The sequence below is a fragment of the Cryptococcus neoformans genome, chromosome 13, assembly GCF_000149245.1.
Source record: "Cryptococcus neoformans var. grubii H99 chromosome 13, complete sequence".
Taxonomy (NCBI): Eukaryota; Fungi; Basidiomycota; class Tremellomycetes; order Tremellales; family Cryptococcaceae; genus Cryptococcus; species Cryptococcus neoformans.
Genome location: NC_026757.1, coordinates 421,280 through 446,666, shown reverse-complemented (window position 1 = coordinate 446,666; position 25,387 = coordinate 421,280). Strand labels below are relative to the sequence as shown.

General features: G+C 49.9%; 12 protein-coding genes; 6 read left to right on the top strand and 6 right to left on the bottom strand.

Annotated features, from left to right (window-relative positions):
* Positions 1-33: 33 nt before the first annotated feature.
* On the bottom strand, positions 34-941 carry CNAG_06426 (U6 snRNA-associated Sm-like protein LSm6). XM_012198098.1 has 4 exons: positions 743-941; positions 570-683; positions 218-498; positions 34-162 (listed from the first exon to the last, which is right to left on the bottom strand). Exons 1-3 carry the CDS (start codon positions 861-863, stop codon positions 467-469), a joined length of 267 nt encoding a protein of 88 aa, XP_012053488.1. The 5' UTR covers positions 864-941; the 3' UTR covers positions 34-162; positions 218-466.
* Positions 942-1,085: 144 nt separating this feature from the next.
* On the top strand, positions 1,086-4,458 carry CNAG_06425 (fungal specific transcription factor). XM_012197937.1 has 8 exons: positions 1,086-1,443; positions 1,508-2,331; positions 2,384-2,506; positions 2,557-2,822; positions 2,876-3,155; positions 3,204-3,352; positions 3,407-3,551; positions 3,604-4,458. The coding sequence occupies exons 1-8, from the start codon at positions 1,115-1,117 to the stop codon at positions 4,338-4,340; spliced, it is 2,853 nt and encodes a 950-aa protein (XP_012053327.1). The 5' UTR covers positions 1,086-1,114; the 3' UTR covers positions 4,341-4,458.
* A 124-nt stretch (positions 4,459-4,582) lies between these two features.
* On the top strand, positions 4,583-6,374 carry CNAG_06424 (claudin family protein). XM_012197936.1 has 6 exons: positions 4,583-4,913; positions 5,030-5,151; positions 5,219-5,418; positions 5,604-5,713; positions 5,768-5,877; positions 5,934-6,374. Exons 1-6 carry the CDS (start codon positions 4,774-4,776, stop codon positions 6,011-6,013), a joined length of 762 nt encoding a protein of 253 aa, XP_012053326.1. The 5' UTR covers positions 4,583-4,773; the 3' UTR covers positions 6,014-6,374.
* Positions 6,375-6,522: 148 nt separating this feature from the next.
* Positions 6,523-8,924, top strand: CNAG_06423 (hypothetical protein). XM_012198097.1 has 5 exons: positions 6,523-7,415; positions 7,511-7,649; positions 7,728-7,796; positions 7,881-8,350; positions 8,423-8,924. Exons 1-5 carry the CDS (start codon positions 6,648-6,650, stop codon positions 8,483-8,485), a joined length of 1,509 nt encoding a protein of 502 aa, XP_012053487.1. The 5' UTR covers positions 6,523-6,647; the 3' UTR covers positions 8,486-8,924.
* Positions 8,610-10,241, bottom strand: CNAG_06422 (hypothetical protein). XM_012198096.1 has 4 exons: positions 9,923-10,241; positions 9,591-9,758; positions 9,246-9,436; positions 8,610-9,184 (listed from the first exon to the last, which is right to left on the bottom strand). The coding sequence occupies exons 1-4, from the start codon at positions 10,056-10,058 to the stop codon at positions 9,002-9,004; spliced, it is 678 nt and encodes a 225-aa protein (XP_012053486.1). The 5' UTR covers positions 10,059-10,241; the 3' UTR covers positions 8,610-9,001.
* Positions 10,242-10,354: 113 nt separating this feature from the next.
* On the top strand, positions 10,355-11,938 carry CNAG_06421 (acetolactate synthase, small subunit). XM_012198095.1 has 5 exons: positions 10,355-10,591; positions 10,647-10,776; positions 10,845-10,930; positions 11,010-11,627; positions 11,693-11,938. Exons 1-5 carry the CDS (start codon positions 10,456-10,458, stop codon positions 11,794-11,796), a joined length of 1,074 nt encoding a protein of 357 aa, XP_012053485.1. The 5' UTR covers positions 10,355-10,455; the 3' UTR covers positions 11,797-11,938.
* On the bottom strand, positions 11,844-13,669 carry CNAG_06420 (solute carrier family 25 (mitochondrial citrate transporter), member 1). XM_012198094.1 has 8 exons: positions 13,442-13,669; positions 13,217-13,375; positions 13,029-13,120; positions 12,777-12,897; positions 12,528-12,675; positions 12,421-12,439; positions 12,175-12,313; positions 11,844-12,064 (listed from the first exon to the last, which is right to left on the bottom strand). The coding sequence occupies exons 1-8, from the start codon at positions 13,589-13,591 to the stop codon at positions 11,999-12,001; spliced, it is 894 nt and encodes a 297-aa protein (XP_012053484.1). The 5' UTR covers positions 13,592-13,669; the 3' UTR covers positions 11,844-11,998.
* A 91-nt stretch (positions 13,670-13,760) lies between these two features.
* On the top strand, positions 13,761-17,227 carry CNAG_06419 (hypothetical protein). XM_012197934.1 has 6 exons: positions 13,761-13,915; positions 13,990-14,067; positions 14,172-14,274; positions 14,414-14,755; positions 14,900-15,131; positions 15,297-17,227. The coding sequence occupies exons 1-5, from the start codon at positions 13,817-13,819 to the stop codon at positions 15,061-15,063; spliced, it is 786 nt and encodes a 261-aa protein (XP_012053324.1). The 5' UTR covers positions 13,761-13,816; the 3' UTR covers positions 15,064-15,131; positions 15,297-17,227.
* On the bottom strand, positions 15,067-17,048 carry CNAG_06418 (PP2Cc protein phosphatase). XM_012197935.1 has 7 exons: positions 16,801-17,048; positions 16,675-16,741; positions 16,463-16,621; positions 16,091-16,373; positions 15,882-16,024; positions 15,568-15,815; positions 15,067-15,476 (listed from the first exon to the last, which is right to left on the bottom strand). The coding sequence occupies exons 1-7, from the start codon at positions 16,922-16,924 to the stop codon at positions 15,196-15,198; spliced, it is 1,305 nt and encodes a 434-aa protein (XP_012053325.1). The 5' UTR covers positions 16,925-17,048; the 3' UTR covers positions 15,067-15,195.
* Positions 17,061-17,984, bottom strand: CNAG_06417 (AP-2 complex subunit sigma). XM_012197933.1 has 6 exons: positions 17,936-17,984; positions 17,835-17,894; positions 17,687-17,758; positions 17,438-17,558; positions 17,279-17,331; positions 17,061-17,219 (listed from the first exon to the last, which is right to left on the bottom strand). The coding sequence occupies exons 1-6, from the start codon at positions 17,957-17,959 to the stop codon at positions 17,118-17,120; spliced, it is 432 nt and encodes a 143-aa protein (XP_012053323.1). The 5' UTR covers positions 17,960-17,984; the 3' UTR covers positions 17,061-17,117.
* Positions 17,574-21,575, top strand: CNAG_06416 (dipeptidyl aminopeptidase). XM_012198093.1 has 11 exons: positions 17,574-18,248; positions 18,307-18,511; positions 18,569-19,211; positions 19,282-19,606; positions 19,689-19,867; positions 19,958-20,205; positions 20,320-20,421; positions 20,490-20,815; positions 20,934-20,997; positions 21,076-21,337; positions 21,418-21,575. Exons 1-11 carry the CDS (start codon positions 18,066-18,068, stop codon positions 21,518-21,520), a joined length of 2,640 nt encoding a protein of 879 aa, XP_012053483.1. The 5' UTR covers positions 17,574-18,065; the 3' UTR covers positions 21,521-21,575.
* CNAG_06415 (Cu2 -exporting ATPase) lies at positions 21,504-25,386 on the bottom strand. XM_012198092.1 has 5 exons: positions 24,862-25,386; positions 24,575-24,807; positions 24,052-24,528; positions 22,026-24,003; positions 21,504-21,951 (listed from the first exon to the last, which is right to left on the bottom strand). The coding sequence occupies exons 1-5, from the start codon at positions 25,096-25,098 to the stop codon at positions 21,712-21,714; spliced, it is 3,165 nt and encodes a 1,054-aa protein (XP_012053482.1). The 5' UTR covers positions 25,099-25,386; the 3' UTR covers positions 21,504-21,711.
* Between the last annotated feature and the right edge of the window lies 1 nt (position 25,387).

The window sequence follows — 25,387 nt, the reverse complement described above, 5'->3', positions numbered from 1 at the left end:
CGTTCTAAATAATACTTTTTGTCATTGGTATTCCTTGCTTGATGAAGAGTTGTGATCGACATATTCTTTACAGTTCTTTTCTTTTTTGTTACAACTTCTGACCAGTTTGATTGACCTTTAATCGCCGACAAAGGGTGTGGTTTGTTCTTAGTTATTTTGTCACTTGTCAGATGTTCCAGATGTTAAGCCATACGCTGCCCAAAAGTAGTTAACCTACTGCTATCTAGGTAGACCTTGTTTGTTTGATGTCGGATTCAATATCATCGTAACTAGGTTCCCGGGATCCAAACGGGCCTCTTTCACGAACGCTTGATTCAATGCTATGCAGTATTCTGCGGCTTTCCTCTAGTGGATATCTGACATTTAACAGTGTTCTAAGCGGCTTTGTGAAGTGCAAACGATTCGCTTTTGATCATAATAGTAATTACACATACATGCCCAACTTATCTGCAAGCTTGCCATCCATCTATAAATCTTCCAATGCTGAGATGTAGAGAACTAAGCAATCGTAAGTATATGTTGCATATCATGTCATCCATGAGAGGTATCTTCCAGCGAACAACACTTACCATTGTTACCTCGCAAGAAACAATCACCGTAAGCGGCAGTCTTCACCTCTCCCGCCCACTCCTCTGCTTGCTCAAGAGCGACGTTCATGTAACCATCCAAACATGTTAAAAGACCTGATCGATCACATATTAGCATCATTTCACGGAAGAAAGATCAAGCAGCACAAGCTCACCAGTGTAGTCCACTCCGCTTCCTATTCTAACCTTAACGCGCTTGCCAACAATGTTTCGAAGAAATTCTGACGGGGACCCGGAGACGGGTTGGGGTTCACCTTGGGATCCTGGGGAGCTCATCCTGGGTTATGTTGGATTATAGAAGCTTGCTCGTAAAGTCCGTTTGAGTGCAGTGTCTTCGATGCGGATGAAGATGCGATAGAAAGGCGATTCCATGAAGGCGCGTCCATCAAAATAGGCATGAAAAACAAGGACATAGTATAGGCACGAGAGTTTTCGGAGTCGCCCGAGGGAATGTTTCGCCCATCTCCTATCTGATGAGATTACTTTGTCGACATTCACCTCAGCCATCCCAAATCATCGCAGAAATTATGAAGGCTCCCGCCGAAAAACTGTCCAAGACGAAAAATTACGCCCCCTACGACGCCGCTTCACCAAAGTCTCTGCAACCTCCATTACTCCCCCACAAACCGAAGTCGAACAGCTCGAGGCCATCACAGCCGCCCACGCCCACGGACACGACCACCGATGCTTCCGGGCAATCCACGTACAAGGTTGCCAGAGCAATTTCCAGTTGTACCCGATGTAGATCACGAAAACAAAAGTGCGATGGTAAACTTCCAGCATGTAGTGCATGCGAGAGAGCCAAAGTGGAGTGTATCGGCTTTGACGCGATAAGCAAAACAAACATCTCAAGAAAGTGAGTTACGACTTTCGTATGGGTTGCATCCATGGATGAAACTGGAATTGACATCTTAAACTAGCTATCTGCATCAGCTTGAACAAGAGGTGACCTCTTTACGTGCCCAAGTCGCTGCTCTTACTTCAAATGACCCCATTGGTCGCACAAAAAAAGGGATCGCCGCCAATGCCTCGCAGGCGCTTTCGGCCTATCGCTCTGACTTCCCTATTGATCCATCCCTCCCTGATGATCGATCCCCACGTTCTTCATATGACTCTTCCATCCCTGCCGGACCCTCGTCCTATTCTTCCCAACATCAACGACGGCTTTCGGATTTTCCCTTTTCATCCACGCCCGCAAACGACTCACCCCGGTCAACTTTTGCTCATACGCCTAATTCAAGGCCACATCCTACAGGCCAAGCTGCGAGCCTTCATGCGACATCCCTTACTAGATTGGTACATGATGCTGCCCTCAGAACGGGCCATGCAACCAACGGAGGCCCGTCGTTAAACCCGTCTGGTTCCAACGCCTCAAGTAGTGATCGTGGGTCTGTCCATGGCGGAGTCGATTCGCCCATTTTAGGCATTGATCGTGAAGAGCCCCACAACTCGCCTGACATGGTGTTGACGCCTCATTCTGGCCACAAGCGTCATCCGAGTGCATCACCGCTTGCTGCTTCTGCTACGCTTTCAGTGTCGAGTGGTGGTAAGCCCAAACGCAAAATCGCTATTCCACCTTTGCCGCCTCAGCCTGCTGTCGAAAGGCTTGTTGCAGCCTATGTTGATTTTGTCGGTGTTACCGGGCCTATCATCCATATTCCGACTTTGGGCAAGCAGTTGTTGAAAATTCGTGAAGGAACGGATGTGGAGGAAGGCGACATCTTTGTTGTAATGATGGTGCTTGGTGAGTCTCTGTGAGGTTTCATGCCACTGAGAATCCTTCTGACAAATACTAGCATTGAGTACTATGGCTTCTTCGAGGTTTGTTGACCCTCCAGACGACTTGCGAGCGTGTTCTGAGGCTTTCCACGCCGAAGCTATGAAACACCTTGATGCTGTCTTCGAGGAACAGAGTTATGGTAGGTTCCCATCTTATGATCTCTCTTCTCCCATTAATATCACTTTGCAGTCAGTCTCCAAGCTATTCTCCTTCTGGTGTGGTATTCCCTTCTCAACCCCGATAAAGGCTCCATTTGGTTCCTTGTGGGCCTTGCTACCCGAGCATGTGTCGATCTCGGATACCACAACGAACATAATGTTCAGGTCGATCAGCTCGACGCACTTGAACTGGATATGCGACGAAGGCTGTTTTGGTGTACATACAAAATGGACCGGCTATTGTCGCAGTCTTTGGGTAGACCGCCCAGCATCCCCGATGGTTTCGTCAATGTCCCTGTGAGTTTAGCTTGCGAGCGATCATTGAGGGATACAGCTAACAATGGTTCAAGCTTCCATCCAATCTTCACGATATTGACATCCACGCTGGACATTACGGCCCGCTCACTGGCGAACCATGTTCCTACAAAGCCGTTTTCCTCCATACTACCAAGCTTCGTCAGCTCCAGTCTGAGATCCTTTTCAACACTTATGGCGTACATGGGTCAACTGGGAGATTACCATCGGATGAATGGTTTGATGACTGTTACGGCAGGCTGAAGCACTGGCTCAAGACTGCTCCGGAGCCAAGAGGAACCGTTTCTACGGAAGGATTTGAGCTCTCATTCCACAGTAGGTAATTAATGGCGAGCACATGTTCCTGATGGCTAACGTGAATAGACTCATGCTTGCTATTATTCCGCCCTTCACCTGGGTGTCCTCGACCAGGAAGGAAAGCGCTCTCGACTGTACTCACGAGCTCGGGATACATCATCCGAATCTATAGGAGAATGCAGTTGAATAATCGAATCAGCTGGCTCTGGATGACTGTAAGTAACTCTCGAAAGACGCTACTTTAGAAGCGTATCACTGACAAGGAGCAGAGTCACTTTTCATTCATGGCGGGGTTGTCGTTCCTGTACGCTTATTTCAATTTGTACAGTATGGGTGGAGGGCATGATGTGCCTTCGATTGACGACGCGATGATGGATATTGAATCGTGTCTCGGCGTGCTCGAATTCCTTGCTCGTAAGTTTTATATCGATGACAAGTCTGCTTCCAAAACTCATGTATGTCATAGCTCGCGTGCCGTCGGCAGCTGCATGCCACGACACTCTGCGTACTTTGTCTCAGGCGATCTTCAAACAGCTCTCCGATCTTGATCCACCTCATACTACAGTCACGTCATCCCCCAATCGCCGTTCCTTGCTTCGTAGTGCGCCCATCTCCTCGTCTCGGGAAGACCCACTTCCAAACGTTTTCCCTGCGCCTTTGCCTCCCGTGGCTCTACCGTACGAGCTTTCATTACTCGACAACCTGTTCCGAAACCCCATGGCTTCGCATAACAAGGCGTCCGACTACACCAGTAACAAGTTATGCGGCAAGCGCAAGGCCGAAGCTGAGGGGTATAACCAGTCTACACCTTTAAGTATGCCCTCAAGAGCATTTCACTCGGCCGGCGAGTATCCTGCATCACAGTCAAGTTCTGGTCATGGAAATGGAACCATTTCAGATCCTAGTACTATGATGGGTACGTTTGGTATGGCCGCTCACCTGAATTTGCATCCTGGGAGCAACTTGCCCTTATTCCCGCCATCCAGCGGTCCAAATTTGTCGACGTTGGCGAACACAGCTGCTGCTGCTGCCGCCGCCGGTTCATTCACGCCAGCTGGGGAAGCATCTAATGGAGCCATGTTGAATGTGGATAATGAGCAGAATGGGTTTGATATCTTTAGCTTTTTGATGGACGACGAGGGAGGATTGGGAATGAATGGGTTTTCTTTGGATGTGCCTGCGGATTTCTCCTTGTGGGGCTAGACTAGGACGGAGCTGCGGATAAGAATTATGTATAGGTGTATCAGTGTAGTAGTAAAATATAGACCTGCTCTTGTTTTTTGGGATTTTGTAGTAATGATGGAGTTGTCTCTCTCTTCATATCGTCTGTTGTCTGGATGTCTTGTTCGCTATTCGAATACGTTTTGAGGACGGCAGGGTTCTTGGGAACGGGAGATGAGAGATGGGACGACTTTGTTTACATGCCACGTGGACTGTGCCTGGATTCCGGTCTTAAGGGTAACACATAAAGATATGAGCCCAGGAAGGAAGAAAGAAGCGCGCACAGCCAGAAATCCTCTTCCAAGATCCCATTATCTCATTTTGCCACACTCTTTTCCCACATCTACATTCATTCATTCGTTAATTCCTCCTCTTCCTCTCAGATACTTCCGACCGACACACCAATCTTACCATCATGAGAGGCGAACATTGTGTAGCGGGCGCAACCATCCTCTCAGTCATCTCGGTCATCCTCCTCATCTTCGCCCACATTGGCCAGGTTAGCTCCGGCCCTTTGGTCAAGTCCATTTACATGGCTGAGATCAACGTTGCTGCGTAAGTCAATTGAATGTTCATGATTGTAATCTTGCGCAAAACTCCTGGTGGTTACACCTGCCAAGACCACAGTTCGACGCGTCAGGATGCTAATGATGGGGTTTTCGTCCTTTTAGCTATGGGAGCGGTCTCCAAGGGGCCACAAACGCCAGTGCAGGCGGCCTGTACGACACCAGTGGGACAGACCTTATGGGAACTTTCAGCGGTCTCAGACAGTACTACCGCTACGGCATGTACAGTGCGTCCTTGTCGACTCTTTTTTTTTTTCACCCCAATTGTAGCTAGCTGACTTGTAATTTATTCAGACGCTTGTGGCTACCAGAAGGATGGCGCGGGGATTTGCAATTCTTCCGCTTTTGCTTACCCTATGGAGCCTTTTGGCGGTATAATCGGTGATGTTCCCCGCACGTTTAGGCTGCAGACTTTGAACCTCGTTCCTTCCTCGACCTTCAGGGACGACTCTTATAACCATGGGATGAGTAAGGCAGGAAGTGGTTTGATCTTTGTGAGTTTCGGATCCGTTTATCCATGAAACCATCTTCTACGAGCGGTGGCTGCAAAGCGGTTCGTGGTGTGCCAGCGATAGAGTACGAGCTGTGGTTTGAAAAAGCGTTGATGGGGGAGCTGTGCCATGCGTTTCAGGGGATGTGGTTTGTCAATAAAGTTGGTGAGCTGATATGATATATACAGGTCGGCTCTTGTGCTGCTGCCCTCGCTCTCATCTTTGGTGTTATCAAGCTCCGACTTACTTTCTTCATCGCCTCCGTATGTGCTGGTGTCGGAGCCTTCTTGCTCATGTTGTGAGTTACTTGGCATAACATTGACATCCATCCCATCCTAATCCGAATGATCAGGGGCGCCGCGCTTTGGACAGCAGTCATTGCCAAGGATGCGTGGGTGAATAATGTAAGGATAACACATGGTTACAGGCTAGGCATCTATGTCACTGCCGGCCCATCCATCTGTATGTCCTTATCTCGCTTTGCCCGTGCTACGAGCGTGCTAACTTGCGATAAAAAGATCTTGTATGGGTAGCTTTCGCCCTTACATCCCTTTCTTGCTTGCCATACGTCATTGCCTGCTGCACCTACCGCAAGTGATCGTATCAAATCTCCTCAAATCTCCCCGGTTACCTTTTATTTTTGGCTTTCTCGTCTTTTCGCTCATTCTGGTCACTCTCATTCATTTTATCAACAAGTCCATTTCTTCTGTACCTTCCATTGTTAGACTATACCGTTCAGGATTTCCATTGTGTACTGCCCTATCTCCTGCTCACATCCATTTTCTATCCCAAAACGTTCGTAGCCTCCTTTCTGCCTATATAAACTTTTGAGAAGAAAAAAAAAAAACAGCATTTGTACCATTGTTCCCCTTCATTGTTTCATGGAACGAACATTCTTTGCCCTACGTTTTTGGCTTTGTAAGAGCTGTGTGGCATGCAATGTGTTTCTATTCTCTGGCCCTCGAAATGCCTGGATTTTGTATATGCATGGCAAAATTGCCCGGCAGCTCGAGTGAATGAATGACACGACAAATGAAAAATGAATAAAAGCGCTCAGCCGACGGTGAACGTGCCGCACTTTTCCATCGTCGGCAAAATCCATCTCCGTCTGTCGGTCGAATTCGTGACCTTCGCGTCCGTCGGCCCCACGCATGTTACGTCGTTTGTTATACAACTCCTCTCCTCCACCTGATTCAAAACATCTTTTTGCAGCATCCGCTCTCCTGTTCGACATGTCCTCCGACCACCCCAACGAGTCCGAGCCGCTCCTCCCTCTTCCCAACACGAGCCCGACTCCATCCCGACTTGCGAGGCGATACATCACCTCTCCTGATGCACGTACAGCTCCTCTCCCTTTTCTTTCTCCTGGCTCCAGTAGCGGCGCTGGTCCGAGGCAGAAACCATCCAGCGGGAATGTGAATGGAGCTCTAGACGATAACGACGACGATGATGAAGAGGAGGAGGAGGAAGAGAGTGAGAGCCAGGGGAGACGGAAGCTGGATAAAGGAAAAGGCCGAGCCATCGACCCGGACACTTATCCATCTTCATCCGACTCCAAAAACCGCAATCTGCCTGGTAATCCCCATCCCCAATTCGTAGGAGATAGGAACAGAAAGAGACAGATCACCATCATCTTCTCCAACACACCTCGTCCCAACCTCGCTCTCACAATCACCCCCACCACCTCCATCTCCCAACTGAAATCCCTCATCCGCTCGTCCCTCCCTGACGAACTCGAGGGGCGAAACCTCCGCCTAATCCATTCGGGACGGATGTTGAGCGATGGGGTGAGGATAGTGCCTTGGGTGGAGGCTATGGAGGAACGTGTGAGACGACAGGCGGAAGGGGCGGTAGAAGGGATAGTGAGAGAGGTGAAAGGGCATCGTGGTGGGTTAGAGGATGGAGAAGAGGGAGGGGAAGGGGGGAAAGAGATGATTTGGATCCATTGTATCGTCGGCGGGAAAGAAGAGGGTATCAAGGCAGAGGTTCCAGAGGCTGCAGTACGTTCTTTGCTTTTCATCTTCCTGCATCCCTTTTTTATCGATGAGTTTTGTATTAAACTGACGTTTTGCATGTATCATTCTTTTTTTTTTAGCCGGCAATGCCTAGACGGAGAGGATTCGATGTGCTGTTAGATTCTGGATTCTCTCCCGATGATGTTGCGCATATGCGACGTCAATTCTATGAGGGTCGAGGGGAGGAGGTACCCGATGAAATTGACACGGGCGATCTCAGTCAGTCTCTTGGCTTATTTTCCTTTCAATGTCAAGCCTCAAGTTAAAGTATATGAGCTGATTATGTGGGATGGACAGATGACGAACATGCGAGGGCCCTGGAAGAACAGTGGATAGAAGGTGATCTCTCTGCTGATACAGCCACCAGTATGTCACATTTTCCCATTTAGACAATTTAAAATAAAAATCAAATTGACTAAAATTGATCAATCTCCCCTGGGGTGAATGTAGCTTCAGCAGAAGGAGTTTACATGTCCATCCTCCATGGTCTCCTTGTAGGCTTCCTATTCCCGTTAATGGGATGGTTCTTCATTCGAGAATCATTACCTAATTTCTTCGATGCCGAGGCGGAAGCGCAGGCCGAGCTGGCCGGTAGTGGATATGCCGGTACTGGCAGCGGTGGAGCACAGGGTGAGATTGGGCGGGATGGGCCGGTAGGTGGGGGGAATAGTACAGGAGGGGCAAGTCTGCGACAAGGCGAGCAAAACCGAGGTCAGGATCGACGGGATGATCAATCGAATGGGAGGCTGCAGACTGCGTCCAACTCCAATCTCAATCCCAACATCGATCCCAACATCAACGTCAATGTCAATGCGAACGCCAACGATGAACTTGGTCGACAAGTGAGCGCGAGGGTAGCTGCCAACTTTGCCGTAGGCGGAATGACCGTTCCAACGTTGATTTTCGGGAAAAGGATGCAGGTGAGTCGTCATCCTTTTCATTTTGCAACAGAGAAAAAAAACAAGGTTATTTATATCTCATTGTTCTTGTAGATGGGCATGTTGTTCGGGACTCTACTCAACCTTGCTTTTGGGGCGATAAGTATGCTGTATTAAGAAGAGGAGGGGCCTTGATGTACAGAGTTTAGTAGTGCCGCCGTGGTGATGTAGTTGGTTGTAATTATACTCGTAGACCAATATTGTCAGATCACCAGACCAGAGCAGACAGACTGGAATAGAGCAGGATAAGGCGAAATATACTTGACATATCAAACATCCAAGGACCATGACCTTCAAGGCCATTACGATAGTTCTCGACGCACAAGATATAAAGAGAGATAGGATAAAGAAAAGGAGATCATAGTGGGATAAGATGGGGAAAAAAAAGGCAACTATAGTATAACGCCAGGGTAAGGGTATCAAACGAGGTATAATAGTGCCCAAAGGGTTCTCTTTTATTGAAACAATAGGAGGGTTTTCAAGTTTGACTTTCGTCTCAATACAGTTTGGTTGAAAAAGGAATTCCAAACTCCCAAACGGCCACGTAAAGAAAAATCAGCGAAAAATGAATATTTCAAATTTATCGTCCGTGGGTTTAAGAGAAAAACAGGAGAGAGAGAGAGTGAAAGACCCTTAGAGAACAAGGTAGCTGGCCGCGCCGATAAGGGCGAGAGCCAAAGTAGCGGGAGCAGCCTGGTGGAAGGCGGCAGAGGTGGAAGAGCCGGAAGAAGAGGATGCGGATGCAGAGTGGGTGGAGGATTTGGTGTTGGATGCAGCAAACCCATGTCCAGACGTAGAGGCGTCGCCTACGGTAGCCTTTTGACCACCCATTTTGTTAGTCGCACATGATTACAAAGGGAAAAGCAAGAGAACTCACGGTGGAAGACGCCGAGGCAATGACGGAAGAAGAGGAAGAGTTGGCGGCGTCGATAGCGGCCAAAACGGTAGCGTTGAAAGTACCGGTCATGGACTGGATGTAGAACATGGCGGAGAAGGCTTCGTACGGGTACTGGGGATTCTTCTCGTCCTTGAGGGAGAGCGAGGTGAATCGGACAAAGTAGTGCGAGTCTGATAATAAAGGCCACGTGGCGCGTCAATACTGTTCTTCGTCTCCCGCCGCACGGACTTCCGGCGCATCAGACAGGTAACCTTTCGGTGTATGCCTCGTTGGATTATGCAATGGACACCGCCGATGACTACGAGAAGAAGAAGAAAAACCCACCATCCTGTCCGATGGAAGGGTCGATGGTCGCGCTGACGGAGGATGCCTTGGACACGTCTACGCTGGCAGCGAGGTTCTGGAGGAAGATTTGCTGGTTGGTGGATCCGGTGTAGATGTCGACGGAGCAGGGGCCGATGGAAGCGAGGGTAGGCGTGTTGCCGTCGTCCTCTGTAGGGACAGTCAGCGATGCTATTCTGCAGAGGGATGGGGAGGGCTGCAGGAGTATGGAACTTGGATGCACGGAGAGTACGCAAGGGACAACCAGCCAATAGCGCGTCCAGAAGACCCCGCAGACTACTCGAGAGACAGTGACGATGAATTGCCAGACTTACGCCATGCGATATTAATAACCTGTCCGCCGATAGCAGTGGTGCCGGCGACAGGGCTGGTGATGTAGATACTGGCAGCGACGGTGTTGACGGCGAGCGCGGCGGAGAGGAGGCAGGCGACGGTGTTGGTGAAGATCATTGTGGCAGTTTGTGGGGGGCGTTGGGCGGGAGCGAGAAAAGAGCGTGGGCGTAAGGACCGTGGGCGTAAAGAGCGTGGGCGCGACTGTTGTCGAGTGGGGGACTGCAAGGGAGCTTCTGAAACTATTCCGGGACAAGATGACGATGCACAAAGGATCCATCGACAAGGGGTCCGTGCGACGCGCCCCCTTGATTTCTGATCCGCGGGCGTAAACAATCAGCTCGGCATCCCCGCGTTCCTCCCCGTGCCTGTGTGCCTTCATGCCGGAGTTATGGCATGTGGCACAACGGACATCGCCGCCCTTTCCTTCGGTTGCTTGTTGCTGCGACTCGACTCTGGGTGATTTCCGAAAAAAGGTGTATCTGCAGCTCTTTTCCCTACAACTCTTGCTCCCACCATGTCCCACAGAGCTCTTTCCGCGCCTCTTCGCGCCCTCCGCGGTACTCGCTTACAACAAACGGCCACAAGATGCGCTTCCACAAAGACTCCCGCCCCTCCAAAGCCCATTGACGACAGCACCAGCGCCCTCGACTGTATGTATTCGTCATTCTACTCCTAGACGAGCTGCGCTCTTACCTCTACACACAGACAAACTCCACAAGCACGGCCGAAGACTGCCCCATCTCGTTACCCAGCACCCCAGGTCCCCTTCTGCTGAAGAGGCCGTCACCAACATTCTTTACAACACTCCCCCTCCCAGCACTGAGCCCTTCAAGCGGTCAGTCTATCGTTGCCTTTTCTTCCCAAAATGGCTAGTACTGTAAAGCTGACTAGAATGCGATTTAGACACCGACTGAACTGCCTTGTTCAGAACGAGCCTGGTGTCCTCTCTCGCGTTTCTGGTATCCTTGCCGGTCGAGGTTTCAACATTGGTGCGCACAGTTTTCATCCCTTGTCTTTTTTTTTTTTTTGGAAATTCCCGGCTAACCCGTCAACTTTTTTTTTTCACAGACTCTCTTGTCGTCTGCCAAACCGAAATCCGAGACTTGTCCCGAATGTGCATCATCCTCAAGGGCCAAGACGGCGTGGTCGAGCAAGCCCGTCGTCAACTCGAAGACCTCGTCCCCGTCTGGGCCGTGTTGGACTACACCAAGACATCCTGTGTGGAACGCGAATTGCTCCTTGCCAAAGTCTCCATCCTCGGCCCCGAGTTTGCCGAAGCCCAACTGTCGGGTCCCATCCCCCACACCTCGTTTGAGCACGCGGTGGAGAACCAGAGCCCGGAGAACCCTCCTTCCTTTGTCGCCCAGGGCGAGACGCAGGGGGATGACAAGATTCAACGCGAACTCGCTCTTGCTCGCTCCTTTGAATCTGCCGGTCAACCCGCTCCTGCCCGCGCGCTCTACCCTAACCGTTCGGGGACAGGTCAAGACATGTCTGCAAGCGAGGCGTTGATCGCAAAGAACTTGCACTTGTCTGCTATCAAGACCCTTGCCGACCAGTTTGGCGGACGGGTGGTGGATGTGGCTGAGAATAGCTGTATCGTCGAGTTGACTGCCAAGAGCTCGAGGGTCGACTCGTTCTTGAGTTTGATGAGGCCGTTTGGTGTCCTCGAGGCGGCTCGGTCTGGTGAGTGTTTTGTTTTCGCAAGGATTTTCTGTGTGTTCGCTGTACTGACTTGTACTTGTGAATAGGTGTGATGGTTCTCCCCCGAACTCCCATTCCCAGATACAGCGAGGAAGACGAGTTGGCTGCTGAAAAGGAAGAAATTGACGTTAGCTTGCTTCCTCCCGGATAGACAGACGAACGATCCTTAGCGATTTTTTTGAAAAAAAAAAAGAAGGGTTCGGTTTTATTTGCATTGTACTATGTAAAAAGAATTTTCAATCAATCTGTGAATTCTCAACTTTTTTCAGGTGCTTGTTGGCTGCAAAATGCACATTTTTTGAGAAATGAACAAGAAAGACTTCATGTTTTAACAATTTTAACTTGATGTCTATCTAAAGAACCGCGGCTACAAGCGGGTACGTCTTTTCGTACACGGTGAAGATGATACCACCGCTCATCTATTTAACATTACTCGTCAGCGTCTTCTAATTCCTCTTTCTTTTCTTTTTTTTTCCCCTTGGCGTTTTGTTTTCTCCCTAAAAAAAAGGAACCAAAAGAAAGTACTTACGACCAAACGACCCAATCGGGGAACAGTCCCCTTCCAAAACTTGAACACACCTTCCTCCTTGAAGATCCTAAAGGCGCAGTGGAAGGCGTTGCGGTACTCTTGCTTGGCGTGGATGGATTGCATGCGGGTTTTTACCACGCTGGTTATTTCATCATGTTGATAGTCAGCTTTGTGGGTTTTTATTGGGGGAGAGAGGAGGGGAAGCGGGAGGGGAAAGATGGAAAAAGAATAAAACTTTGGACTTACTCGAAGGGCATGGTAGAGTCTATTTCAAATCCAAATTCAGTCATGAGCATTTACCTCTCCCGCTCACTCATTCGCTTCCGCCCGCTTCCACTGAATCTGGGACTTACAAACAGTGATAACACCAGCAGTCGCACCGATCCCAAAAGTCATCCATCCAGGCATATCTTCCCCCGGCACTGCGCTCCCTTGAGCGAGCTGCTTCAAAGTCGAGTAGGAAGAGAATCGGACGGCAGAGTTGGCGCCTTGTCGGAGCATCTGTTTTTTTTTTGAACAGTATTTTATTTTTTTGTCAATTATCCAAATTGTTTCACCAATGGCAATGACAATGACAATGAATTGGAGCAAAAATGACGTACGACAGGACCGACACCACGATAAACACCCCTGTACCCTTCCTCCTTGATGATAGTCTGTACACCGTGTACGAGGCCCTGGTATCGCGGTTGGGCAAGCTTGGAATCTTCAATCATCTTTGTCCTGTATTCCATATCTATCTGTCAGTTTTTTCTTTCCTCCCAGTTTCGATTACCAAATCCAGTTGTATGATATCTCCCCTCCCCTCCCGCTCAAGATAGGCAAGGAAAATATAGTCGGGAGAATAGACTTGCTTGATAGTTTCTGAAGGAGTAACAGCGATGATAGCCTCAGACATGCCCGCTCCAAGACCTGCAAGCATTGACCGAGGAGCTGTCAACTTGCCCTACAAATAACATTAAAAATACCTTATCAGTAAACCTCTTTAATCTTTTTGTTCCCCAGATGGAACAAGCAGAAGGGCATAGAATCATGGGCATACCTCGTCATCCTTCAAAAGGCTCTTGAACTGGTCATAAGTAGTAAACCGCACACCGGCCTTGACGGCATTACCGATCACCACCGCCGTACAACCAGCATACAAACCGTGGACACCTCTTTGCTGGATCGTAGATTTGAGGGCTTGGTACGGGGTGAGAGGCTGGGCCCATAAGTTATTCCGTCAGCAGGTGGTGGAAGGGGGGAAGTATAAAGTTGTGGACCCCACCTTGCCGCCGTCGAGAGCACCGAATTGAAGTTGGGTCTTGACACTTTCGAGGGGGAAAGTGATGAATGCCTCGACACCGCCGGCAGTGGCACCTGCGAGGAGAGAAGCGATGGGCTTTTCCTTGGCTTTCCCTTTAGCCTGGGCGGACATTTTTTTCCTACAAGCGCGCGGTGCGGGGTGGGGTGTTGGATAGGAATAATAATGTAAAAGGAAAAAAAAGGAAAAAAAAAAGGTGAGATGCCGTGGAGAACTCGGAGGAGAAAGACATGAAGTGGAGGTCGTCCGAATGGAATGGGTTTGTTTACAACTGCAACTATATCCTTATTCCTCCTTGTATCCCATATTCTTATTTCTCATTCCCCAGCACTCTATCCAATGTCCGCCCCCGACGCCCCAGCCCCCCTCCTAGGCAACGGCTGGACCCATCTCACCTCCTTCGACGACCTCGACGACGACGAGTACGAGCATGAAGAGGTTTGTCTGTTTCTCCCACCCACCATCTCTTTTTCATTTATACTGGCTGAGTAGACCGACCTTTGTGCAAACAGGAAGTATACGTGACTCTGGATCTTGGGACCACGTTTGATAATAAATCCCTCCAGGCCGAGTCGCAGTACCAGCTCATCGTGTGTCTCTTCTTCTTTCCCCCATTCATTCCCCCCAGCCTTTACGACAGCTTTTCTCTTGAAAGTGCGGAATACCAAGCTAACTACGGGCCTCACCGACATAGGGACTCGATACCCCGACACCGTTTCTCAAGCTTGGGAACCAAGTATTCAAGGGGGAAATCACGCCGCTAATAGGTGATGAGATTATATGTGGTCTTATCCGAAGTATGTCCCTGTCCCCTCTTTTCCCTTTTTCCTCCCTCATGCCTTTCCCCCTCGCTCATACATTTTCACTTGAATCTTTATTCCCTTCTTCATCGCTTCATTTCACATCTTGACTTGAACTTGCGGGACGAAAAAATAGATCACGAAGACCCACATAACCCTACGCACCCACCTCTCTTCTCGACAAGTCAACGTATCACGTTTCAGCCTGGTACACTTCGTCCCAAGGATCAATCTACCCCTGTACCTGTGCCTGCGCCTGGTCATGGCTTGAATATATCGGAGCCAGCTCAAGGTCAAGGAACAGAGTCTGGATTGTCTGGGACTGGGTCAGGAGCCGGGGGACCATCCACTTCTTTTACCGGTGCCGTCCCTCGACCGCGAGCTGGAGGGAAGAGGGGTAACAAGACGAGGAGGGTGATTGAACATCCCGACGAGCTGAATACGTTTGATCTCGATGCGATGGGTCCTCATCAGAGCGGTATGTCCATGTTCCATCTCCCATGTCCATCTCCATCTTCATCCCACCCCCTCCTCCTCTTCCATTCAACCTCCTCTTCCATTCAACCCCCTTACCACGTTAAAGAAGCTAACACAACAAATCCCTCTGCATCTCACCTACTAGTCGAACTCGGCCCGCGGGTGATGGAATCTCTAGGACTCGGTCTTTCCTCTGACGGTCAAGGTGTGTTACTGACCAAAAAAGAGATGGAGAATGTGTTACTGGGCGTACCTGTAACCGGGAAAAAGGGAAGACCGAAGAAACCTCATTACCTCGGCGAGGATTGAAGTTTGCGATTTACTCTTTTCTGGGAAGGGGAAAGCTCTGGAATGATAGATGGAATATATGCGACGTTGTATGTACAAAGTAAAAATGGATTTTATGGATTCTAAATGCTTAGTCTCCTCCTCGCCTCCCCGCTACATCCTCTGCATCCTCGTATTCATCGTCTCCGCATGCCGCCTCCTATACTCTCTCCTATCCTCCGTCCTGTCCTCCCCTCCTACATCCCCCCACCCAGCAAGTGGCACCACCACACATGTACAATTATCAGAAGCGCCCAAATCTTCTGCGAAATGGACAATCGTCTTGGCTGCGCGGGAGGGATCGAGGGAGCGGCGGGCAAGGTCGATGATTTCTTGGTCGGAGATGAGGGAGGTGATACCGTCTGTGGCGAGGATCATGTATGCGTGACCATCGCCTTTTTTATGCGTTCCCCAGCGTAACAGCATCAGCAACCCCGCCTCCTCTTTTTTTTTTTTGGATACATAGGCGCTTATATTGAAACTCACCATCAATGACCCTCGTCTCAACCTGCGGCTCGACAGTGACCCCCGACGGCTTCCACCTGCCATCCCCAAACCCTCTCGTATTCTCCACCGCGCCCATCCACCTCGACTCGCCGTACGAATCCGAGACTAACAGACCGGCGCCCATACGTCGGAGACGGGAAGCTTCGATACGTGATTCGGCGTGATGTCGCTCGGTGAGAGGAGTGACGAGGCCTGTGGAGCGGTTACACAGGAGGACGCGTGTGTCGCTAGAGAGTTTGGAGAAAGTGTATCAGGATTTAGGGGCGGCGTGAGGAAGGAGAGAGGCGACTTACCCGCAATGAGCGATTGTAACGGCGAGCTTCTTGGCCGCCCAGTAAGGTTGTGAAGGACTGTCGAGTGAATGTAAAAGCGCGATGGACGCTGTTGAACCGCATCGGTCGGATTTTTCGATACTTGTCAAGATCTCCTTGTCTGCCTGTTGGTTATTGTCGCAGGTGTTAACTCGTTTCACCAAATAAGAGGTTGGCGGGAAACGTTTTACCTCGAGAAAAGCTAGAGTCAACCTCTCCTCCAAAGTCATCAACGTCTTTCCCTGTCCACTCTCCGCCTCATTTCCCTTGCCTTCCTTGATCTCTTCCCCCTCCCTCTTCCCATCCGCCCACTGTGTCCACCGCTGCAGAGCCCCGCCTCTCCACCGCTTGAAATACCCGCCGTGCTTCTCTTTCGTCCATTCCACTATCGGGCTGATCGACGTCGAGTCCACTTGTTCGACCAGGACGTGCAGCCGTTTGGCGAGGTATTGGGATACTTGTTTGCCTCCATGTCTACATGTATTGTCCTTGTTGTTAGCGCGCCTCTTTAACTTCTTGACTGCTGGGATAACACCGAAAGGCAACACGACAAGACGACGTACCCGTCAAAGATGCCAAAATAAGCAACCTGCCGAGCCAGAAACTCTGAGCCAGCTGCAGACGGGTCCCAGCCAGCAGGTTTCTTGAGCCGCGCTAACGACGATTGCAGTTCTTGAGGGCTGAGCTGGAGAGCTTGTATGGACGATGCGTCTTCTTGATACCTACCATTGTTCCAACGCGTTAATGCCTTGACAGCGGGGCTGGATGGACGCACTCTCGTTGACCTCTGGAAGAGAATGCTCCTACTACTTTGGGGGAGGAGAGGGGGACTTTGTATGTCCCTGGAGACATGCGACGGGTCAGTATGCGCACCGCAGAGAGAGACTAGGAGCGGACCGACCTCTGTCCATTGGACCTCGGATGTAGTCATGGAAACGCCGTGCGTGGGCGGGGAGACGGGGGAGGCGGGGGCGGAGACGGGGGAGAGAGCGGAGGGATATATGGCTGGAGGACATGGCTGTCATATGTATGTCATATGTACATTGCGGGGAGCATGGAGAAGAAGAAGAGAAGAGTCGTCGTCGCAGTTCAAGTCGTCAGGGAGAACACTTTCCACGGCCCGTCAGTCCGTCCAGCGTACACTCTACACGACACGCATGTGGGCCAGACGGGTATACAATCACATATTCTACAGTTACACTACATATAAATGCCAAATTAACCCAGCTTCTCCAGGTAGTCCAGTCGGTCCAGCACCACTTGCTTGCTCGTCTCTTCAATCTCCCCAGCCAAGAACACTTCGTCCAGGATCGCATACACCTGTAGCCATAGTCTCCTCTCAGCAGTGTTCCCATCCATGCAAAACCGTCTCGACTGACCTTGTAAAACGAAAACACCAGGTCCAGTTCACAGACGTTTTGGAAAAACGCATCTGCACATATTTCGCCAGTCAGCTCCCCAATATCGCTACCTCGCCGATACCCGGGTAATCTAGTCGGTAGCAAGTGACCGCCCGCTGTGGTCTTGACTCTACTCACCGAGGACCTCGACAAAGAGATGGATAGCCTCGAGGTACGCGAGCTCATTGTCGTTGGAATCCACACAGACACAGAAGAAGAGACCGGCGTATCGTCGGTAGATGACCTTGTCGTCCCGGAACTAGAAACATGCGGCCAAGTGGGGAGGGAAAGAGTTGGGTTGTTGAGGTAAGAGCAGCAAGGAGTGCATCGGTCAGCGGCGACACCACGAAGAGAGAGATGCCTCTGGACGTTGCCTCTCGGACGCACCTCGACAAAGTTGGATTGATATTTCTGGTCTCTAGGCGCTATGAGCCGATGTACTTCTCCCCGTAATCTGACCTGCAGCAATGGGTGTGGATATTAGCAGTGGGTGTGGATTGTCAGGAATGAAAGCAGAGAGGAGAACATGCCTGACCTTTTCGTCGTCGTCGTACGGCGCATACCATTTTGAGAGACGTGTCTTGCCTTGTCTATTCTGGTGCAATGTTAGTTAGTGGACGGGGATGCGATGCTTACTTGTACGAGAATAAACTTGATCATGGTGGTGTGACGAGTGGAATCCAAAGATACATCCAGCAACAAGACAATAACATTTCCCCGCGTTTACATCTTCATCTCTCGTCTTTCGACTCGCCAGCTCTCTGCGATGCCAGCACAGGACTATGACCATCCACGCTCATCCACATCCACCATATACCACGACAACCTGGACATAGATCCATTCCAGGAAAAACACACGGCTTTCAGAGACGATCCCACCATCGAGCGAGGTATCAACGCCTATCCAGACGACGACGATGGAGAGGGCTACACTGTCGAGTCGAGCCGAGTATGCTCTTTTCTCCTCTTTCGCTTTCTACTACGAACTGACGCACTCTGTCACCCAGACACGGCCCCGGAGCAAGTCACGTAAGATACTCGCCATCCTCGTCGCTATCATCGCTTTCGCAGGTACCATCGGTGTGCTCGCTGCGTCAGGATACTCGGTACCCTCTTTCTCCTCCAAAGGCGGGACAAGGCATATCACCATGGACCATGTGTTTAACGGCACGTTTAATGCTTACAGCAAGCAGGTTGACTGGGTTAAGGAGGGTAAGCACCGGGCAAATGGAGACACTTGATTTCATGCTGATCATATTGGGTACTTAGCGGAAGACGGCACGTTCTCGCATATCAACAAGGAAGGAAACATTGTCCTCAACACTGTCCGCAACATGACCACCGACACCCTCCTCGTCAACGCTTCCCTCGTCCTTGACCTCGAGGGCAATCAACTCCGCTGGACGGGATGGGCCCTCTCAGCCGATATGCAATACGTACTCTTCAAAACCGACCATCTGAAACAGTGGAGGCATTCGTCGTTTGGGAACTACTGGATACACCGCCGACAAGATTCCGTCACTTTTCCTGTTATCCCGCCGAAGAACCCGCCGACTATAGCAAAGTGTACGTGGTCGCCTGTCGGGCATGCGTTGGCATTTGTCAGTAAGAACGACGTCTATATCATCTCGGAGGACAACCTCTCCTCTGTCTCCTCTTCCTCCTCCTCTTCCCCTCCACATGTAAGAGTGACAACCGATGGAAGCCACACAATCTTCAACGGTGTCCCCGACTGGGTATACGAAGAAGAAGTGCTTGAATCGGATACCGCCCTCTGGTGGAGTCCTGATGGCAAGAGGATCGCTTTTTTGAGAAGCGATGAGAGTAAAGTACATGATTTCAAATTGCAGTATTATAATCCATCGGATGATGCGTTCAAGGTGCATCAGTACCAGACCGAGCTGGATATGAAGTGTGTCTCTTTTTTCTTTTACTTCTTTCATTTTCGCTTGTAGTAGTACTTTGGCTGACTTTTATAACAGATACCCCAAGCCTGGTACACCCAACCCCACCGTCACAGTCCACACATTTTCCCTCTCTTCCCTCTCATCCTCCTCCTCCTCCGCCTCGGCCACCACACAACGTCTCACCTGGCCAGGCGAATTCCCCCTCCCAGACCGCATCATCACCGAAATAGGCTGGGTTGCCGATGATGCCCTCCTCGTTAAAGAGATTGATAGAGCCGCCAAGGACGGGAACGTCGTTCTCTTCCAGTTTGGGGATCAACGTGGAACAGAGGTGGAAGGGGAGATTGTGAGGCGGTTAGGGAAGGACGGGGAGGAAGGCGATGATGGATGGATCGATCATGCAAGTGCCCCTCCCCCTTTTATCCTGAGCAAACGAACTAATCTCGTACAAAATTCTCTCTTTTTTTTCTTTTTTTTTATAGGGCCAGAACGTCATTCCCGTTAAAGGGCTAGTCCAAGGATACCTCGACATCGTGCCCAACCAAGGGTACAACCACATTGCGCTGTTCACTCCGTTGAACGCTAGTAAACCTCGGTGGATCACTGCAGGGGAATGGGAAGTCACCGAGATATCGGGGCTTGATACCAAAAAGGGTCTTGTGTATGTCCTTTCTTTGACTTTTTCCCCGCTCCCCCTGCCTGTCATACGGATAAACCATGTTGATGTGCTGATAACCCCCTGGCCATACAGTTACTTTACCGCCGCAACCCCTTCTATCGACAGACACATCTACTCGATCCCCTTACCCACTTCCGCGTCCAACGATGATGAAGCGGATCAAGACGCATCGATGAGTAGCATGACAGCATTGACAGATACCACTTCCCCTGGATACTTTGAAGCTTCCTTCTCGCCCAAAGCGGGGTATTATGTCTTGGGGTATAGAGGGCCAGAAGTACCTTGGCAGAGGTTGATAGAAGCTGGGTCTGGAGATGATCGTGAGTATTATTTTTTGGGGGGGAGGGGAGTCTTTCGACTGGGCGGAAATGCTGATGAGATGTTTTTTCCTTTTCCTTTTCCTTTCTTTTCTCTCTACGGGTTGGGATGAAAAGGAGCGGATGTGTTATTGGAAGGTAATACAGAACTGAACAAGACCATTTCAGAATTCTTGAAACCTCTAGTCACGAGGACGACTATCGAAAATGATGGATACGGTAACGCACCCCTTTTTACCCCCTCATCCTCGCTCCAATTTCCCACTAACCACTTTGGGATAATGCAGAACTAAACATGCTCGAGATCCTTCCTCCCAATCTCGACATCACCGGCCGCAAAAAATACCCCGTCCTGATCCGCGTCTACGGCGGACCCGGCTCCCAAATGGTGTCTAACCGATTTGAAAGGGATTGGCATTCTTATCTCGCCGCCTCCCAGCGGTACATTATCATCATGCTCGACGGTCGTGGGACGGGGTTTAGAGGTAGGAATCTGAGGAACCCGGTGAGGGATGATTTGGGGCATTGGGAGGTGCAGGATCAGGTCGCGGCGGCGAGGGAGATGGCGAAGAGGGTTTATGTGGATAGATCCAGGATTGGGATTTGGGGATGGGTGAGTGGGGATTTTTTGCCTTTCCTTGATCTATTGAGAATGTCGCTCTTGGAGAGTAAAAAAAAAAAAAAAAAAAAAAAAAAAAAAAACAAAGAAAGGGCTGATTGGGATGATATAGAGTTATGGAGGATACATGACTTGTAAGGCTATCGAAGCCGATTCTGGTATATTCACTCTCGGGAGTAAGTCTTGCCCCTTGTTATCCTTCCTTTCCATCTTGGTAGAAATCATTCTCACCCTTTTTTTCCATTACATCATAGTGGCTGTCGCACCCGTCACAGATTGGCGTTACTACGACTCCATCTACACCGAACGATACATGTCGACCCCCTCCGCCAACAAGGACGGGTACACCACCTCGGCAGTGAACAACGTCACTTCCTTTTCGGGCGATAGAGTCGATTTCATCTGGGCACATGGAAGCGGGGACGATAATGTCCATTATATGAATAGTGCGGCGCTTTTGGACAAGTTGACACAGGAGCAAGTGAGAGGATGGAGGTTTAGGATGTTTACTGATTCGTAAGTTCCGCCAAGCGTTTTTATCAACCAAAAAAAAAAAAAAACATGTCTCTAATTACTCTTTTTTCCGCAACGTTCAGGAATCATTCAATGGATAAGCGCATGGCGTACCGGGAAGTGTACGAGTGGATGAATGATTTCTTGGAAGAAAAGTGGGGTAAAGGAGGGACTGTACACCATTAGATTAAAAACTACATTTAGATGTAGAAGGAACACAAATGCAGCATGTTGTACAACTATCAGTTTGGAAATTAAAAATAAAACTAGAAAACAATGACATAGGATACATAATTCAATATTCAAAAGGTGTACACAGATGACTACGAAAATGAACAAGAAATAAACCCAAAAGTAATATAAGAGACGAACATAACCTACACCTCATACGATCCCGCTTGACCTAGAGGAATAGCCTCGTACTCGGCCGTCGACGATACATTTCCCCTTCTTTCAGTAAATCTCTTCAAGAAAGGTAGTTTCTCTGCAACGCGATCAACACCATCCATGATGGTGTCTCTGGCGCCTTCGGCGAAGACAGACACAACACTCTTGCGAGGACTGGGGGGAATATAGGTTTCTCTAGAAGCGATTGACGACTGGGGCCGAGTCCACCACTGCCAAAAAGAAAAAAGGAGGGGAAAAAAAACGCGGTCAGCGCCATAAGAGTGTAACAATTCGATATACTCACCTTCAAAGTCAAACTCGACACCACAACGGAAACACTGCTAAACGCCATAGCGGCCGCAGCCATCATTGGATGAAGATGGATACCCCACGGCAACAATACACCCATCGCCAAGGGGATCATCAGCACATTATAGCAGCACGCCCAGATCAAGTTGGCCTTGATTTTCCTGAAGATAACTTGACCCAAGTCGAGTGCTGCAACAACGTCCAGCAAGTCGGATCGCACGAGGACGACATCGGCCGCTTCGATAGCAATAGATGTACCAGAAGAAAGAGCGATACCGAGAGAAGCAGCAACAAGAGCGGGAGAATCATTGATACCGTCGCCAACCATGGCCACGCCACCACTGGCTTCATCAAGATCCTGGACAATCTTGGCCTTTCCTTTGGGGCTGACGCCAGAGTAAACCTCGTCTTCGTCGATACCCACTTGTCGAGCAACCGCTTGAGCTGTAGCAGCGGCATCACCTGTAAGCATGGTTACCTTGATGCCCATATCCTTGAGGGCACGGATGGCTTGAGCGGAAGTTGCTTTGGGGGAGTCGGATAAAGAGAAGGCGGCGACGGGAACCACACCCGTAGGGCGGATGATTGAGACGAAGATGACGGTCCTGGCAAGAGCCATTTGGTCATGTTCAAACTCGAGGATTTCGCTTGGCATACTGAGTTGCTTCTCAGCATAAGCTTCGTCAGCTTTGCTGTTGGACAATACAAAATCTGCTTTGCCAATTCTTATACATTCCTCAACCGCACCACCAGAAAGCTTGACGACGGCCTCGAGACCTTCACCGGTATGGCTCTCAAACTCAACGACCTCGCCGTTGGGAGGTGGAAGGCCAGCGTTGGAGAGAATTTCACGTCCATGCGCTGCAACAGCCATACCCAAGGGATGTTCAGACCTGGCTTCGGCAAGAGAAATGAGGGAGATGATAGTGTGTCGTTGAAGAGGGTTGGCAGATGTGGTAATAGACAACGTAGCAGCAGTGTCCAAATCCCCTTGTCCAATGTTGGCAGCACTAGACGAGGAAGCCCAAACGACCGAGGCAACAGCCATCTTGCCTTCTGTCACCGTTCCAGTCTTGTCCAAAACAACCCTTTTGACGCCCTTGCACGCTTCCAGGGCTTTTCCGCCCTTGATAAGGATACCGTTCTTGGCGCCGACACCTGTACCGACCATCACGGCCGTAGGGGTGCTCAAACCCAAAGCGCACGGGCAAGCCACGACGACCACAGAGATACAGAGCTTGAGACAAACACCAAATCTGCCCACACCGGGAGAATGGAAAACATCTGGCAAGCTGCCATAAGACGAGAGAAGCGAAATGATCATCCATATCACAAAGGTCGACAAACTGAGGGTGATGACAATGGGGACAAAGATACCAGCGACGCGATCGGCAAACTGTTGGATAGGTGCCTTTGAAGTCTGAGCATCCTCTACGAGTTTAACAATCTGGGAAAGGGCGGTGTCGGCCCCAGCGCGGCTGACCCGGAAGGTGATAGTACCCAATCCGTTTACCGTACCACCGATCACCTGAGAACCGGCTGTTTTAGGCATGGGAAGAGCTTCGCCAGTTACCATGGATTCGTCAACTGATGTTGAGCCGGTTAAGACGGTACCATCGGCCGGGATCTTCTCACCAGGAACAAGAAGTACGACATCACCGACTTGAACGAGTTCAGTAGGTACCTTACGTGTCTTGGCAGAAGAATCCGGCAGCTCGCCCTCCGCAGGGGGATCAACGTAGATCGTAGCGGAGGAAGGAGTGAGGGACAAGAGGTCGGTAAGTGCAGCGGAAGTCTTGCCTTTGGCGATGTTTTCGATGTACCGACCAAGGGACACAAAAGTGATTAGCATGGTGGAAGTGTCGAAGAATGTTTGAGGGTGGTAATCCGGGTCGGATGAGAACATGGCGAAGAACATGGCAAGGACAGAGTAACAAAAAGCAGAGGATGTTCCAAGAACAACCAGAACATCCCTATTTTGGATTAGCAGCAAATACAAACATAGATGGAGAATCACGTACATGGTAGCTGATCCGTGCTTGATAGATTTCCAAGCGTTCTGATAAAACTTCTTTGCCAGCCAAGTTTGCACAGGCAGTGTAAGCACCAGGCAGACGAGATCTCCAAGATAGATCCCCCTGGCTACTTTCCACATAGTCCATCCCATCAACCACCTCGGCAGATACATGCTTAGCATCCCAATGATAAACACAGGGACAGCAAATATGGCTGATAGAATAAGCGTTCTTTTCCATAGAGCTGCTTCCTTGTGCTTTTGCAGAGACGCTATTTGAGAATCATCGTTGTTTGATACTGGTAAGAACGATAACTGTGGGAAAGATGCTGAAAGGGTGTCGACGATTGAACGGAGAGAGATTAATAGAGGGGAATGTGTTAGGGCGAGGTGGGAATAAGGCGGCAGAAGAACGGCAGAATGGACACCAGGGATCCCCTCTGTGGTCGATATCAAACTGCCAACTATTTCTTGGTTCTCCAGTCTGTCGACAGATTAGCAGTGACTCTATGCTGGTCACAGCGACTTACCCGTATACACGCAATTCTACCTCTTGTACTTCACTCTTTTCAACAACAGTGGCTTCGAATCCAATGTCTTCTATTTCCTCGGCGATCTTATCGCCTGTCCAATGCTCTCCATCCGCCTTGACAAAGGTCTCGTCGTACTCTACCACTCCTCGCTCAGCAAGCAAAGATATTTGGATGCTTTCAATACCGGGCTGCTTCAACTGAGACTCAATGGACGCCACACAGGCTCCACACTATCTCTCATGTTAGCTTGACGCGGACTCAAAACATGTGAAACCCCCACTCACGGTCATTCCTCCTATTCTCAGTTCGACTCTCCGTAATCCTACAGGAGCTTCTTTACTAAGCGATTGACTCCCTTCTTCTAGCGGAACTTCGTCTTCTTCGAGCAAAACCCTTTGTTCTACTCTTGGAGAAGTGAATAAATTGGTAAGGGGCGCAGGGATTGTGTTCACGATGGAGGACAAGAGGCTGCTATTTGAAGCAGAGCGTTGCCTACGTGGAGGACTGGCAAATGTGGCCATGTTGAATATCGATGGATGTGTCTGCTCGAGAGCTGTAAATTGCGGTGGACGTATTTCTGTTCTAGGCGCTCTGGTATATAAGTAGAGAATAAGGAGGTGCAGATGATGAGGGACAAAGTAGAACTGAAATGATATTCGGTTTGCGGAAGTAAGAGCCGCCTGTGAAAACAAATTATTAATCAACTTCCGAAGGCGGTGACGTCGGCCGATGATTTGTAATCGTCTTTCCAACTAGATTCTAATTACCCTCTAGTCATTTCTAATCACCATTACAAAGCTTAACTCTTAC

Excerpts from the sequence above, each read along its gene's own strand:
- CNAG_06423 (XM_012198097.1), top strand. The coding sequence starts at position 6,648 with ATGTCCTCCGACCACCCCAACGAGTCCGAGCCGCTCCTCCCTCTTCCC. Across the intron at positions 7,416-7,510 it reads CAGAGGTTCCAGAGGCTGCA|CCGGCAATGCCTAGACGGAG; the intron begins GTACGTTCTTTG and ends TTTTTTTTTTAG. Across the intron at positions 8,351-8,422 it reads TTTTCGGGAAAAGGATGCAG|ATGGGCATGTTGTTCGGGAC; the intron begins GTGAGTCGTCAT and ends TTGTTCTTGTAG.
- CNAG_06415 (XM_012198092.1), bottom strand. The coding sequence starts at position 25,098 with ATGGCCACATTTGCCAGTCCTCCACGTAGGCAACGCTCTGCTTCAAAT. Across the intron at positions 24,529-24,574 it reads GTAGAATTGCGTGTATACGG|ACTGGAGAACCAAGAAATAG; the intron begins GTAAGTCGCTGT and ends ATCTGTCGACAG. Across the intron at positions 24,004-24,051 it reads AAGCACGGATCAGCTACCAT|GGATGTTCTGGTTGTTCTTG; the intron begins GTACGTGATTCT and ends AATCCAAAATAG.
- CNAG_06421 (XM_012198095.1), top strand. The coding sequence starts at position 10,456 with ATGTCCCACAGAGCTCTTTCCGCGCCTCTTCGCGCCCTCCGCGGTACT. Across the intron at positions 10,592-10,646 it reads CAGCACCAGCGCCCTCGACT|ACAAACTCCACAAGCACGGC; the intron begins GTATGTATTCGT and ends CTCTACACACAG. Across the intron at positions 11,628-11,692 it reads CCTCGAGGCGGCTCGGTCTG|GTGTGATGGTTCTCCCCCGA; the intron begins GTGAGTGTTTTG and ends ACTTGTGAATAG.
- CNAG_06422 (XM_012198096.1), bottom strand. The coding sequence starts at position 10,058 with ATGATCTTCACCAACACCGTCGCCTGCCTCCTCTCCGCCGCGCTCGCC. Across the intron at positions 9,759-9,922 it reads GGTTATTAATATCGCATGGC|AGGACGACGGCAACACGCCT; the intron begins GTAAGTCTGGCA and ends CTGTCCCTACAG. Across the intron at positions 9,437-9,590 it reads CCCTTCCATCGGACAGGATG|ACTCGCACTACTTTGTCCGA; the intron begins GTGGGTTTTTCT and ends CTTTATTATCAG.
- CNAG_06416 (XM_012198093.1), top strand. The coding sequence starts at position 18,066 with ATGCCAGCACAGGACTATGACCATCCACGCTCATCCACATCCACCATA. Across the intron at positions 19,212-19,281 it reads CAGACCGAGCTGGATATGAA|ATACCCCAAGCCTGGTACAC; the intron begins GTGTGTCTCTTT and ends CTTTTATAACAG. Across the intron at positions 21,338-21,417 it reads TTTAGGATGTTTACTGATTC|GAATCATTCAATGGATAAGC; the intron begins GTAAGTTCCGCC and ends CGCAACGTTCAG.
- CNAG_06417 (XM_012197933.1), bottom strand. The coding sequence starts at position 17,959 with ATGATCAAGTTTATTCTCGTACAA. Across the intron at positions 17,559-17,686 it reads ATCAATCCAACTTTGTCGAG|TTCCGGGACGACAAGGTCAT; the intron begins GTGCGTCCGAGA and ends GCATGTTTCTAG. Across the intron at positions 17,220-17,278 it reads TGGTGTTTTCGTTTTACAAG|GTGTATGCGATCCTGGACGA; the intron begins GTCAGTCGAGAC and ends CTATGGCTACAG.
- CNAG_06425 (XM_012197937.1), top strand. The coding sequence starts at position 1,115 with ATGAAGGCTCCCGCCGAAAAACTGTCCAAGACGAAAAATTACGCCCCC. Across the intron at positions 3,353-3,406 it reads TCAGCTGGCTCTGGATGACT|AGTCACTTTTCATTCATGGC; the intron begins GTAAGTAACTCT and ends GACAAGGAGCAG. Across the intron at positions 3,552-3,603 it reads CGTGCTCGAATTCCTTGCTC|CTCGCGTGCCGTCGGCAGCT; the intron begins GTAAGTTTTATA and ends TGTATGTCATAG.
- CNAG_06424 (XM_012197936.1), top strand. The coding sequence starts at position 4,774 with ATGAGAGGCGAACATTGTGTAGCGGGCGCAACCATCCTCTCAGTCATC. Across the intron at positions 4,914-5,029 it reads GCTGAGATCAACGTTGCTGC|CTATGGGAGCGGTCTCCAAG; the intron begins GTAAGTCAATTG and ends TCGTCCTTTTAG. Across the intron at positions 5,152-5,218 it reads CTACCGCTACGGCATGTACA|ACGCTTGTGGCTACCAGAAG; the intron begins GTGCGTCCTTGT and ends TAATTTATTCAG.
- CNAG_06418 (XM_012197935.1), bottom strand. The coding sequence starts at position 16,924 with ATGACAGCCATGTCCTCCAGCCATATATCCCTCCGCTCTCTCCCCCGT. Across the intron at positions 16,622-16,674 it reads TCTTCCAGAGGTCAACGAGA|GTATCAAGAAGACGCATCGT; the intron begins GTGCGTCCATCC and ends GAACAATGGTAG. Across the intron at positions 16,025-16,090 it reads TGACTCTAGCTTTTCTCGAG|GCAGACAAGGAGATCTTGAC; the intron begins GTAAAACGTTTC and ends AATAACCAACAG.
- CNAG_06420 (XM_012198094.1), bottom strand. The coding sequence starts at position 13,591 with ATGTCCGCCCAGGCTAAAGGGAAAGCCAAGGAAAAGCCCATCGCTTCT. Across the intron at positions 13,376-13,441 it reads GTGCTCTCGACGGCGGCAAG|CCTCTCACCCCGTACCAAGC; the intron begins GTGGGGTCCACA and ends TTATGGGCCCAG. Across the intron at positions 12,065-12,174 it reads CCCGATTGGGTCGTTTGGTC|ATGAGCGGTGGTATCATCTT; the intron begins GTAAGTACTTTC and ends AATGTTAAATAG.
- CNAG_06426 (XM_012198098.1), bottom strand. The coding sequence starts at position 863 with ATGAGCTCCCCAGGATCCCAAGGTGAACCCCAACCCGTCTCCGGGTCC. Across the intron at positions 684-742 it reads AAGCGGAGTGGACTACACTG|GTCTTTTAACATGTTTGGAT; the intron begins GTGAGCTTGTGC and ends GTGATCGATCAG. Across the intron at positions 499-569 it reads TTTCTTGCGAGGTAACAATG|TTCTCTACATCTCAGCATTG; the intron begins GTAAGTGTTGTT and ends ACGATTGCTTAG.
- CNAG_06419 (XM_012197934.1), top strand. The coding sequence starts at position 13,817 with ATGTCCGCCCCCGACGCCCCAGCCCCCCTCCTAGGCAACGGCTGGACC. Across the intron at positions 13,916-13,989 it reads ACGAGTACGAGCATGAAGAG|GAAGTATACGTGACTCTGGA; the intron begins GTTTGTCTGTTT and ends TTGTGCAAACAG. Across the intron at positions 14,068-14,171 it reads AGTCGCAGTACCAGCTCATC|GGACTCGATACCCCGACACC; the intron begins GTGTGTCTCTTC and ends TCACCGACATAG.